Source organism: Carcharhinus amblyrhynchos, chromosome 2 (genome assembly GCF_965287045.1).
Source record: "Carcharhinus amblyrhynchos chromosome 2, sCarAmb.v2.hapA, whole genome shotgun sequence".
In the NCBI taxonomy this organism is placed as follows: Eukaryota; Metazoa; Chordata; class Chondrichthyes; order Carcharhiniformes; family Carcharhinidae; genus Carcharhinus; species Carcharhinus amblyrhynchos.
The window spans coordinates 127,639,227-127,653,519 of NC_137325.1; the positions used below are offsets into that span (position 1 = coordinate 127,639,227).

At 44.1% G+C, this 14,293-nt stretch overlaps 1 protein-coding gene across 4 annotated transcripts in view; it reads right to left on the minus strand.

Moving 5' to 3' along the window:
* LOC145358477 (uncharacterized) overlaps nucleotides 1-7,834 on the minus strand; it is a 104,723-nt gene extending 96,889 nt beyond the window's left edge. For all 4 annotated transcript variants that reach the window (XM_080212594.1, XM_080212584.1, XM_080212575.1 and 1 more), the window contains exon 1: nucleotides 7,222-7,834. In XM_080212594.1, the coding sequence (XP_080068720.1) occupies nucleotides 7,222-7,610 (389 nt within the window). In that variant the 5' untranslated portion in view covers nucleotides 7,611-7,834. The remainder of the gene's footprint in view (nucleotides 1-7,221) is intronic.
* Between the last annotated feature and the right edge of the window lie 6,459 nt (nucleotides 7,835-14,293).

Below are 14,293 nucleotides of genomic sequence, written 5' to 3' on the forward strand. Positions count from 1 at the left end.
CTTGGTGGTTATTTTCCAGACGTCGCTGGATTCCGGGGAAGTGCCGGAAGATTGGAAAGCGGCTAATGTTACGCCGTTGTTTAAGAAGGGTGCCAGGCAAAAGGCAGGGAACTGTAGGCCGGTTAGTTTAACGTCTGTTGTAGGTAAAATGTTAGAATCCGTCATCAAGGAGGAAATAGCGAGGCATCTTGAGAGGAATTCCTTGATAGAGCAGACGCAGCACGGTTTCGTTAAAGGGAAGTCGTGTCTGACAAATTTACTGGAGTTCTATGAGGATGTGTCTAGGGCGGTGGATAGAGGAGAGCCGGTGGATGTGGTCTTTCTGGATTTTCAGAAGGCGTTTGACAAGGTACCTCACAGGAGGTTATTGCAGAAGGTCAGGGGACAGGGAGTTGGGGGTAGGGTGTTAGCGTGGATAGAGGATTGGTTGTCAAATAGGAGGCGGAGAGTGGGGGTCAATGGGTGCTATTCGGATTGGCGGATGGTGACTAGTGGAGTGCCTCAGGGGTCGGTGCTGGGGCCTCAGCTATTTACCATTTATATAGATGATCTGGAGGAGGGAACCGAGTGTAGGGTGTCGAAATTTGCTGATGACACCAAGATTGGAGGAAAGGCAAATTGTGCGGAGGGTGTGGAGAGTCTACAGAAGGATCTAGATAGGCTGGGCGAATGGGCCAGGAAATGGCAAATGGAATTTAATGTTGGCAAGTGCGAGGTGGTCCACTTTGGTAGGAATAATGGTAGGAAGGATTATCACTTATGTGGCGAAAAACTGCAGCAGGCGACGGTGCAGAGGGACCTTGGGGTCCTTGTGCATGAGACGCAAAAACCCAGCTTGCAGGTGATCAGGAAGGTGAATGGGATGCTGGCCTTCATAGCGAGGGGGATTGAATATAAAAGTAGGGAGGTCTTGCTGCGGCTGTATAGGGCATTGGTGAGGCCGCAGCTGGAGTACTGTGTGCAGTTTTGGGCGCCGTACTTACGCAAGGATATTTTGGCCTTGGAGGGAGTGCAGAGGAGGTTTACTAGGCTGATGCCGGAGTTGAGGGGGTTGAGCTATGAGGAGAGGCTGAATAAACTAGGCTTGTACTCGTTAGAGTTTAGAAGAATGAGGGGAGATCTCATTGAGACGTATAAGATGATGAATGGGATGGATAGGATAGAGGTGGAGAGACTCTTCCTGCTCAGAAATGATAACAGGACTAGCGGGCACAGCCTCAAGATAAAGGGGGGGCGGTTTAGAACGGAGTTGAGGAGGAACTTCTTCACTCAAAGGGCGGTGAATCTCTGGAATTCTCTGCCCGTTGAAGTGGTGGAGGCTACCTCGCTAAATATTTTTAAGACACGGGTTGATGGGTTTTTGATAGGAGAGGGGATTAAGGGTTATGGAGAGAGGGCGGGAATGTGGAACTGAGCCACAACAGATCAGCCATGATCTTATTGAATGGCGGGGCAGGCTCAAGGGGCTAGATGGCCTTCTCCTGCTCCTATTTCTTATGTTCTTATGTATCCTCGCCAAAGCATCCACATCGTTCTGGTAGTGTGGCGATCAGAATTGTATACAATATTCTAAATGAGACCGAACTGAGGTTCAGCACAGCTGCAGCATGACCTGCGATTTTTATACTCAATGGCCCAACCAATGAAGGCAAACATGCTGTATGCCTGGTTGAGTGCCTCATCCATCTGTGTTGGACACGTATGCCCAGATCTCTATGCCTGTCAATACTCCTAAGGGTTCTACCATTTACTGCAGGATTCCTACATGCATTGGATCTTCCAAAATGCATTATCTCACACTTAAACTCCATCTGCCATTTCTCCGCCCAAGTCTCCAACTGGTCTATATCTTGATGTTTACTCTGACAATCCTCTTCACTAACCGCAACTCCACCAATTTGTGTCATCTGCAAACATACTAATCAGAGCAGCTACACTTTCTTCCAAATCATTTATATATACTACGAAGAAAGGTGCCAGAACTGATCCCTATTCACAGCTTTCTATTCAGAAAAGCACCCCTCTGCTGCCACCCTCTGCCTTCTATGTGCAAGTTCTATATCCATCTTGCCAGCTCTCCTCTGATCACACGTGATTTCACCTTTCATACCAGTCAGAAGAAACAGTGATATAAAGAAAACTTTTTTGTTTAAAAACTTGGCACGTTTGGGATCTGGAGTACTCAGTGTAATGGAGGCACATTCAATCGAGGCATTCAAAAGAGAATTGGATAATTATCTGAAGTGAAAACGTTTGCAGGGTTACAAGGGAAAGGCTGGGATGTGGGGACTAAGTGCATTGTCCTTCCAGAAAGCTAGCATAGACACAATGGGCTGAATCACCTCCTTCTATGCTGTAACCATTCAATGATTGATGAGAATAAAATTGAGAATAACTCTCCACAAGCTGTTCCATTGTTATAATTATTGAGGAGTCCCAGAGTAACTGATGACAAACTAGAGTTATTTTACAGAGCCAATCAACACTGAGCAATCTGGCTACAGGCCAGAAAACTGATCAATATAAATTCAGATGAGGAAGCTGCTTTTGAAGAACTGTGATGCAACCATCTGGGGAGTAAAAGACATTCTCACATAGGGCAGTCAGCTCAATGTCAGCCTTGTAAATGTGATCAACTCAAAGCTGATGGAAAGATAGTCTTTAAGTTTTCTGGAGCTTTTGAGGCTCAGTAGGAGAGGACTTCATTAAAATGAAGATTAGGTGAAATGTTTTCTCTCAGGGAACTGACAGTCTTTGGAACACTCTTCCTGATGACGTTGTGCAGCAGTCTATGAATACTTTTAAGGCAGAAATGGATGGATTCTTGGTAAGCAAGAGGGTGATAAGATATTGGGGTAGTTGGGATGCAGATTTGAGGTTACTATCGAATCAGCCATGATCTTATTAAATGGCAGAACAGACCCGAAGGCACTCCTACTCATTGTTCACATGTTTCTAAGATAATTTTACACTCTTTAGGGAGCCAGGCTGTTTGATTGGTCTGGCTTTCTGCAGCATTGACCACGTTGGTATTTATGGAAGACAATACAATTCTGCTCACTCAGCAATCCTGTCACAATGATTCCTTGAGGTCCCCTTGCAGTCATAAAAGCAGGAGGCACTGGTTTAGTTCCCTTGGTTTGACTCCATAGTTTTCATATGCCTTTGAAAGGAAGGATGGAGGACAACAAGTTCTTTTCCAGTTTCTTGGATCTCCTTTGAGGAATTCCTGTGGTATTTCATCACCACACTGGTGAAAAAAAAACTGTAGAACATAGACTGTCTGGACAAGGATTTCAATTCAGTCTGTGAGTGCAGAAAGATAAAAATATTAAAACAGAAGCATTCTGTGAAGTCCTTAATCAGAAAGTGGCAGATTCAAGTTGTAACCAAGCTCAAAAGAAGAACACACCAGAAAAGTCTGAAGTTATGTTGTGTAAATTTAAGGAAGATAATTCACTGACATTGAGCAGTCTAGCATGTTCATCACTTTTGCAATGTTACACTAAGACAAGCTATACTGACAGAATGAACTGAGTCCAGTCATAATTACTGTGTGAAAGTTCATATACTTTGAAACAAAGTAGATTTATCAAGCACTGTCTAAAAAAAAATGTTTTCTCTGCCTGTCTCCAAAAAGATTGATGAGTACATTATGGATATATGTGAAAGACATAAATATGCTGGCTAGATTATGGAGGTAGGCATTGTTACAATCCCATATGGCACTATCATTAGATGTAGAACAGCACAAGGTCTACTCCAAGATAAAGGAAAGCTAAATGTTATTGTGAATCAAGTAATTTTTAAAAATTGACTAAAAACTCTTATTTCAGGCATTAAAAATTGTACTTGAGTGGATGAAATTTAAATAAAACAAAAGTTGAAAAAATATAGTATTTTAAGAAAACCGTAAGAACCCAATGGTTAGATTATATAATCTGAATAACAATTTCCTTCAAGCTTTGCTTTTCAAAAGATGGGCATACAAAGATAGGGTGAAGCGTGACAAGATAAAAACTTACAAAATTACAACAGATTTATATTACATTCAAGACAGGATGATAATTCCACTATTGCTTTTTTTCAGCTTTTCACTTTATCTCCAAGAATTCCCAATTGTTCTTTAATTATTTTTCTAGCAGTAATTAATGTTTTTGATCCTCAATTTTCAGCTGAAAATATGCTACAAGTATTTCGGGTCACTGTCTGTGTGGAGTTTGCACATTCTCCCCGTGTCTGTGTGGGTTTCCTCCGGATGCTCCGGTTTCCTCCCACAATCCAAAGATGTACTGTTAGGTTGATTGGCCATGATAAATTGACCCTTAGTGTTCCGAGGTGCATAGGTTAGAGGGATTAGCGGGTAAAATATGTAGGGATACAGGGATAGGGCCTGGGTGGGATTGTGGTCGGTGTAGACTCGATGAGCAAATAGAATCCCTACAGTGCAGAAAGAGCTATGATTCTATTTTATGTAGCACTGTGAGTAGTGCACTTCCCATCAGACTAATTAAGTCACAGGTAGTAGAACATATCAACATATTTTCATTTTCAACAAACAAACAATTCCACCTTTTGGACTTGTGCCAGAGTGATTCATTTGTCCATTACCCCATATAGGTCCCTAGCCTCCAGTTCTTACACAGTCCCTACAAACAGGGTTAATAAGTCATTATCTGTAAATAATCCTATACATATAAATTGTTCCAGATGAAGCACAGCACCACAAATGTCAAAGCAGTGCATTTCTGCATTCCAAATATTTTTTGCAATGATGCACCAATTTTATCAATCTATTGTGTTATTTATAATTTCTGTGGGGCTGAAAAATTCTTACCAAGCATTAATTATATGTTCAAGCAAAGACTACTTTTCTAATACCTTTCTCTTGTAAAATATTTACCAGTTTTACTTAAGCAGATGTTATGAAGTGTACCTCAAGACTTTTACTCCCTGCCTCTGCTTAAGGAGTAGATAAGAAATAGGAGCTGGAGTAGACCACACAGCCCACTGAGCCTGCTTCATTATTTAATATCTTGGGCTTCAACACCACTTCCCATCAACTCCACATATCCCTTAATTCCTTGAGACCAAAAATTTGTCTATCCTACCCAGTATTGAATAATTGAGCATCCATAACCTTCTGGGGTGAAGAAGTCCAAAGATTCACAACTGACCAGGTCTAACAATGAACAATGGTCATAGCTAAGTAGTAAGCATGTGAAATAAATCTAAGTTGCAATTAAGAAGATAGAATTGAGATAATTGTTCAGGGTCCATTGCTCTAACTTCCCCAGGCCAACTTCTGAAAATATAATCTCAGAAGACGCAAGTATGTAATTTGGTCAATAAAGAACGAACAAACTCAAAGATTACTTAGCCTGAGATTTGTTCACTGGATTCATCTCATCTAGAAGTGGTTTGAAAATAGCAATAAGGCATCCTTGCATCTTCATACAAAATATACACATCGAAAGATGTTTGAACAGATGCTACCAAAAAGGGGATTGTTTAAAAATAAAAAAAGTAAACAATATTAGATATGAACTAAATGCAACATCTTCTGGTCTTTTGTTACGCTGCTGACTTGCACAATAAAGTGCAACAGTTTCATAAAAATTGAGTGAATGAGAGTAATTGTGCTGGAATCACACTTTGGGCTTTAGAATGCTCCATAATCTCCAGGCTTACAAGGCTACTTTTGTCATCAACATAAAACTACTGCTGATCAACATAACAACGGCAACATGAATGATAATACAAATTATGATTATTTTCCAACTCAAACAAAAAAGTCACAATTGTTTGGGCACTGGAATTATGCTGCATTATAGGATGAAACAGAATTAGTAAGAATGAAGTGGGTTGGATGGGTTGCATGTTTTCCTACAATGCACAGTATTGAAATAGAACAAATTTAAACATGTAGATTATTTAAAGAAGAAACGTATAATGTTAAAAGAGACAACTTCTCATTATCTCAGAGCATAGAAACAGCAGAAAATTCAGCTGGTCAAGCCTGCACCACCATTCAATTAGATTAAGGTTGATAGTGTACCTCAACACTACTTTCCCACGCTATCTTCATACCACTTGAAGTCACTACTCACCAGAAAACTGTAGATTTTGGTATTAAACATGCTCAATGATTGGGCTTCCACATTATTCTGTGGTAGAGAATTTCAAAGTTTCACCACTGAGTAAAGGGAATCCTCATCTCTGACTTAAATGGCCTACTTTTCATGCTGAGACTGTGTCCCCAGGTTCTAGACCCACCAATCAGAAGTAACATCCTACATCCCACTCAGTCATGTCCTGTAAGAAGGTCATAAATTTCAACGAGATCACCTCTCATTCTTCGAAACTCAAGAATATAGATCCAGTTTCCTCAATTTCTTCACAGAAGATAATCCTAACACAAGATTGACTCTCAAAATACACAGGAGCAGAATTCAGCCATTCGGCCTATCGAGTCAGCTCCACCATTCAGTCATGGCTGATGTGTTTCTCAACCCCATTCTCCTGCCTTTTCCCCATAACTTTTGATTAATCTGGTTAACCTCTGCTGGGCTTCCTCCATGGAAAATTCATCCTTCCTTAGATAAGGAGACCAAAACTGTACACAATACTGCTGGTGCAGTCTCACCAAAACTCTATTCAATTGCAGCAAGGCATCTTTACACCTGTACTCAAATCCCCTTGCCACCAAGGCCAGTGTATCATTTGCCTTGCTTATTGAGTGTTGCAGCAGGCATGCTAGCTTTTGATGACTCTATTCCCGGCTTTGGGTCACTGTCTGTGCGGAGTCTGCATATTCTCCCTGCATCTGCATGACTTTCCTCTGAGTGCTCCAATTTCCTCCCACAGTTCAAAAGACATGCTGGTTAGGTGCATTATTGGCCATGCTAAATTCTTCCTCAGTGTATCCAAACAGGACTGGAGTCTGGTGATGAGTAGAGGGGGGTTCACAGTAACTTCACTGCAGTGTTAACGTAAGCCTAGTTGTAACACTAATAAATAAATTTTAAGTGTATTCATCCAAGCTCTATACAATTGCAGCATTCACATCGTTACTCAAATCCGCCTGCCATCAAGACCAACATACCATTTGCCTTGCTTATTGAATGTTGCAGCTGGCATGCCAGCTTTTAGTGAGTCAAACATTACTACAGAAACCAGCACACAGAACAAAATGAAGAGTAAGAGGATATGAAGACCTACAATACAGTGAACGGTGTCAAGACATTGCCAGACATGGTGCCTCTGATCCCTCGGGGCACGTCGACGAGAATGTCCGTGCTCTCCTCCGCCGTGGTGTTGTGGTTCTTGGGGTGCGCAGGTTTGCCGCCGCCGCCGCTGCTCACTAGGAAGTGGGTGAACGCCAGCTGGTCGCTGCCGTGCGAGTCCACCGGCTTGGCCGGGTGGCAGGACAGGATGTTGATGTAGCAGCGGCACAGCTGCGGGCACACGGCGTGCGGCTCGTCGAACAGCTGCATTCCGCTCGAGTCGTTGTGGTGCAGCACCACCATCGTCTTCCTGGCGGCCGGGCAGCGCCACAGCAGCAGGCACGAAGCCACCAAGATGAAGAGGCCGCGGCTGCTCGGTGTCATCCCTCAGGCTCTTCTCATCGCTCTGCTCCCGGCTGCCGGGCCCAGTCCCTGCCTGAGTGGGGGGAGGGCAGAGGGCCTGACCCTCTCTCTCTCTGATTTATTATCAACAATATCCTTCTGCTCCTCCTCCCCCCCACCCGCCGCTAACGGGTAGATTTTATATTCGGATGATATTATATTGTTGATGTTGTAAATGAAGCGGTGCCGGCCTGGAAGCCACCCGTTGCCATGGTGAGTCAGGATCCCTCCGCCTCCTCCGTGCGCCTGCGCGCGCCCTTTGTTCGCGAGCCCTGTCGCCAGGGAGACGAACGTCGCGTCATCACAACAATGGGATCGGCCCCGCCCACGGTTCCGAGCCGCTCGCGTGGGAGGCCACTCAGCCCATCCGCTTCCTGCTAGCTCCTTGCTCTCAAAAAAACTTTGTCTTCAGCCCTCCACCCATATTCCTGCCTCTTTCTCTCCCTCCACCCATAATCCTGCCTCTCTCCCCCTCCCCCATATACCTGCCTCTCTCTCCCCTCCCCCATACACCTGCCTCTCTCTCCTCCCATACTCCTGCCTCTCCCCCCACCCCTTCTTCTGCCTCTCTCTGCCCCCACCCATATTCCTGCCTCTCTCTCCACCGTTACTCCTGCCTCTCTCTCTCCTCCCATACTTCTGCCTCTCTCCTCCCATATTCCTGCCTCTCTCCCCCCAGTTAGAAGTCTCATAGCTGTACAGTCTTTACGGTTGTAAAGACTTGCATTCTAATCAATGTTCTGAAACTGTGTGTGATTTTATATGCCCTTCTCTGATCAGAACCTTCCACACACCTAATGAAGGAACAGCGTCTTATGAAAACTTGTGGGATTACTATCAAATAAACTGGTTGGACTTTAACCTGGTGTTGTGAGACTTCTTACTGTGTTTACCCCAGTCCAATGCTGGCATCTCTACATCATCTCTTCCCCCCACCCATACTCCTGCATCTCCCTCCCCCCACCCATATTCCTGCCTCTCTCTCCCCCACCCTTATTCCTGCCTCTCTCCTCCCCCTCGCATACTCCTATCTCTCTCCCCTCCACCCATACATCTGTCTGTTTCTCCCCCACTCACACTCCTTCCTCCTCCCTTCTCCACGCAGACTACCACCACCAGCACCTATCCCCCTGTGGTATTTTTATTTTCATAGAATCCATAGAGTGCAGAAGGAGGCCAACACTGACAACAATCCGACCCAGGCCCTATCCCTGTAACCCCACATATTAACCCTGCTAGTCCCCCTGACACCAAGAGGCAATTTAGCATTGCCAATCCATCTAACCTGCACATTTTTGGATTTTTGTATTCAGGTCATTGTTGAATTCCTTTTCTTTCAAAGCCACCCTGAGTGAATTGGCCACTGAATCAAGCAAGGCGAATTCTTGCAAGCTGTCTCCAGCACACCCTCCAATTCTATCTTTTATTCTAATTTTGTGCTCTTAACTCTAACTCCTTTAAACACTCTAATGTTCTCTTTAGATCTCTTCCCTGTTGCCATCAAACTTTTGAATGGATTTTTATATTAAGTTGATCTTTCCCTTCACCCTAGCTGTGACTGTAACACCATATTCTGCACCCACTTCTTTCCTTCTCCCCTATATACTCTAGGAAGGTATATTTTGTCTGTATAGTGCACAAAAAACAATACTTTTTACTGTATGTGAATAAATGTGACAATAATAAATCAATTCAAATCAAAAAAGAATTGTTACAGTGCAGAAGGAAGCCAGTAGATTTGCAGGATTTTGCAGAGGCAACATTAGTGATACGTCTCCATGGATTTGTGGTGTCTGCTGTACATCTGGTTCACTAATGTCCTTACCTGGTCTGGCCTACATATCACTCCACGGCCACAGTAACATAGTTGACTCTCAACTCTGAACAAGGGCAAATAGGGATGATCTGTAAATGCTGGCCAGCCAAAGATGCCGTTGTCCCATGAATGTATTTTTAAAAAATTGTCCATGTTTCTGTTGCATACAGGAGGTTGGGGACCACGGCTACTCTGTAGATCATGAGCTTAGTGCTGGATTTGAGATCTCAATCTTTGAAAATAGTGAATGTAACTCCTCAGAAAGGGAGGGAGACAGAAAGCGGGAGAGTACAGGTCAGTTAATCTAACATCTGTCATAGGAAAAATGTTAGAAGCTATTATTAAAGAGGCAGCAAGGCACTTGGATACATTGAAGGTTATTAGGCAGAATCAATATGGTTTTTTAAAGGGAAATCATGTTTAATTCATTGGAATTCTTTGAATGAGTCACATGAGCTGTAGATAAAGGAGAATAACTGATGTTTTGTCAAGGATTTTTACAGCGATACTAAGAGCAAAAGAGTGAAAGTTCTTATTGGTTCCTAGATTTTGAATTGTTTGCAGTCTGGGAGAAATTGTCAGTGGTACATTTCCTTAGAGAAGCATAAAGTCATCGCTAGCAACCTCTGGGTTTTTGTATTTTAACCACATATGTATGGACTCCATTATTGCTGTCAGCTTCAGATGATTAATGATGATGAATTCTGACCCCTTTATTACAACCACAAAATCTGGGTTACGAATAACCTGGCTATAAGACCATAGTAAAAAGTCTCACAACACCAGGTTAAATCCAACAGGTTTATTTGGTAGCAAAATCCACTAGCTTTCATAAGAACATAAGAACATAAGAAATAGGAGCAGGAGTAGGCTATCTAGCCCTTCGAGCCTGCCCCGCCATTCAATAAGATCATGGCTGATCTGTCGTGGCTCAGTTCCACCTTCCCACCCTCTCCCCATAACCCTTAATCCCCTCTCTTATCAAGTGCTCTCTTTCGGAGCACTGCTCCTTCATCAGGTAAGTGGGAGTTCTATTCACAAACAGGGCATATGAAGACACAAACTCAATTTACAAAATAATGGTTGGAATGCGGATCTTTACAGATAATCAAGTCTTAAAGGTACAGACAATGTGAATGGAGAGAGCGTTAAGCACAGGTTAAAGAGATGTGTATTGTGTCCAAACAGGACAGTTAGTGAGATTTTGCAAGTCCAGGCAAGTCATCGGGGTTACAGATAATGTGACATGAACCCAAGATCCCATAAGGGCATAAGACATAGGAGCACAAGTACGCCATTCAGCCCACTGAGTCTGCTCCACCATTCTGACTGATCTGATATAATCCTCAATTCCACTTTCCCGCCTTATCCCCATAACTCTTGATTCCCAGGCGACGGTGCAGAGGGACCTCGGGGTCCTTGTGCATGAGTCGCAAAAACCCAGCTTGCAGGTGCAGCAGGTGGTCAGGAAGGCGAATGGGATGCTGGCCTTCATAGCGAGGGGGATTGAATATAAAAGTAGGGAGGTCTTGCTGCAGCTGTATAGGGCATTGGTGAGGCCGCAGCTGGAGTACTGTGTGCAGTTTTGGGCGCCGCACCTGCGCAAAGATATTTTGGCCTTGGAGGGAGTGCAGAGGAGGTTTACTAGGCTGATGCCGGAGTTGAGGGGGTTGAGCTATGAGGAGAGGCTGAATAAACTAGGCTTGTACTCGTTAGAGTTTAGAAGAATGAGGGGAGATCTCATTGAGACGTATAAGATGATGAATGGGATGGATAGGATAGAGGTGGAGAGACTCTTCCCGCTCAAAAAAGACAGTAGGACTAGGGGGCACAGCCTCAAGATAAAGGCGGTTTAGAACGGAGTTGAGGAGGAACTTCTTCACTCAAAGGGAGGTGAATCTCTGGAATTCTCTGCCCGTTGAAGTGGTGGAGGCTGCCTCGCTAAATATTTTTAAGAAGCGGGTTGATGGGTTCTTGATAAGAGAGGGGATTAAGGGTTATGGGGAGAGGGCGGGAAAGTGGAACTGAGCCACGACAGATCAGCCATGATCTTATTGAATGGCGGGGCAGGCTCGAGGGGCTAGATGGCCTACTCCTGCTCCTATTTCTTATGTTCTTATGTTCTTACTGATTAAAAATCTATTTCAGCCTTGAATATATTTAATGACCCAGCCTCTGCAGCCCTCTGCAGTAAAGAATTCCACAGATTCATTACCCTCTGAGAGAAGAAATTCCTCCTTAGCTGAGTTAAATGTCTGAAGGGGCAAGAAATGTAGTAAACTATTAGGAGGATACAGGTAAACTTCTGAAGCATATAGACTAGACAGTATTTAAAAACTGTGACCAGCCTGAACAAGTACGCCATTACAATAATTCACTTAATTAGTAAGTGTGCAGAAGCCTGTGTGCCAAAGAAGCAAATCTGTGTGTTTCCCAACCAGAAACCATGGATGAACAGGATATCCACTGCTTGCTGATGTCCAGGTCTAAAGCGTTCAGTTCAGGCGATCCTGACCTGTACATGAAAGCCAGATGACAGAGGTCCATCAAAGATGCCAAATAACAGTACTGGACCAAGCTAGAGTCCCAGGCTAGTCACACAGACACCTGCCGACTATGGCAAGGTCTGCAAGACATCAGAGGCTACAAGGCATGTAAAATCGCTGGCTCCAACGCACATTCTACCCCCATTTTGAGCAAGAGGTCAGCAAGAGCACACCCTCTACCACGATCACTATTGCTGATGTCAGAGGAAACTTCTCAAAAGTCAACCCATCGAAAGTGACTGGCCCAGATGGGGTGCCCAGACAAGTACTCAGGTCCTGCGCGGATCAGCATGCTGGGGGTATTCACAGGCATCTTCAACCTCTACACCAATCTGAGGTTCCTACCTGCTTCAAGAAGATGACCATCATTCCGGCACCAAAGAAAAGCCAGGAAGCGTGCCTTAATGAGTATTGTCCGTTGGCTCTGCCATCCATCATTATGAAGTGCTTCAAAAGGTTAGTCATGGCATGAATCAATTCAAGCCTCTCGGACTGCCTGGATCCACAACAGTTCACCTACCACCGCAACAGGTCCACAACAGACACCATCTCTCTGACCCACTCACCTGACGAAGGGGCAACAAGTGCTCCGAAAATTAGTGGTTTTTGCTACCAAATAAACCTGTTGGACTTTAACCTGGTGTTGTGAGACTTCTGACTGTGTTTACCCCAGTCCAATGCCAACATCTCCACATCATGCGTACACTCAAAGAACAGAGAACAAAGAAAATTACAGCACAGGAACAGGCCCTTCAGCCTCCAAGCCTGCACTGACCACGCTGCCTGATTGGACAAAAACCCACTACCCTTCCAGGGACCATATCCCTCTATTGACATCTTATTCATGTATTTGTCCAGACTCCCCTTAAAATGCACTTTCGTATCTGCTCTCACTACACCCCCGGCAGAGAGTTCCAGGCACTCAGCATCCTCTGTGTAAAAAATTTGCACTGTACATCTCCTTTAAACATTGCCCCTCGCACCTTAAACTTATGCCTCCTAATAATTGACTCTCACGCTCTGGGGAAAAGCTTCTGACTATCCACTCTGTCCCTAACTCTCATAATCTTGTAGACTTCTTTCAGTAAGGAGTCTCACAATGCCAGGTTAAAGTCCAACAGGTTTATTTGGTAGCACGAGCTTTCGGAGCACTGCTCCTTCTATCAGGTCACCCCTCAACCTCCATCGTTCCAGTGAGAACAAACCAAGTTTCTCCAACCTCTCCTCATAACTAATGCCCTCCATACCAGGCAACATCCTGGTACATCTTTTCTGTATCCTCTCCCAAGCTTCCACATCCTTCTGGTAGTGGGACCACCAGAATTGGACACTATATTCCAAGTACGGCCTAAGGTTCTATAAAGTTGCAACATAACTTACCAATTTTTAAACTCATGCCCTGGCCAATGAAGGCAAGCATGCTGTATGCCTTCTTGGCTACATTCTCCAACTGCATTGCCACTTTCAGTGACCTGTGTACCTGTACACCCAGAACGCTCTGCCTATCAACACTATCTTTATTAGCCCTTCCAAAATGCATTACCTCACATTTGTCCGGATTAAACTCTATCTTCCATTCAATCCTGGAACACCTTGATAACAAAGATATCTATGTCAGACTTCTATTTATTGATATATCTCAGCCTTCAAAATCATTGTTCCTGTGAAACTCATCTCCAAACTCTGTGGCCTTGGGCTGTCTGTGAGTGCAGAAAGATAAAAATATGAAAACAGAAGCATTCTGTGAAGTCCTTAATCAGAAAGTGGCAGATGCGAGTGGATCCCGAACTTTATAACTGACAGACCACAGTAGTAAGGATAGCAACAAAACCACCTCCACAATCATTCTCAACACTGGTGCCCCACAAGGTTGTGCCCTCAGCTCCTTATTATACAGCTTATACACTTATGACTGTATGGCCAAATACCCCTCCAATTCCAATTCGATTTTCAAGTTTGCCGATGACATCACTGTAGTGGGCTGGAGTACAGGAAAGAGATAGAGAATCTGGTGAACTGGTGCAACAACAATAATCTCTCCCTCAATGTCAACAAAATGAAGGAGATGGTCTTCGACTTTAGGGAGTGTAGCAGAGGACATCAATGCGGCGAAGTAGAAATGGTTGAGAGCTTCAAGTTGTCTAGATCACCAATAACTTGTCCTGGTCCCTTCATGTCAATGGTATAGGTGAGAAAGCTCACCAACGCCTCTACTTCCTCAGGAGACTAAGGAAAGTTGGCATGTCTGCTACGACTCTCACCAACCTTTACAGATTCACCATAGAAAGCATTCTTTCTGGATG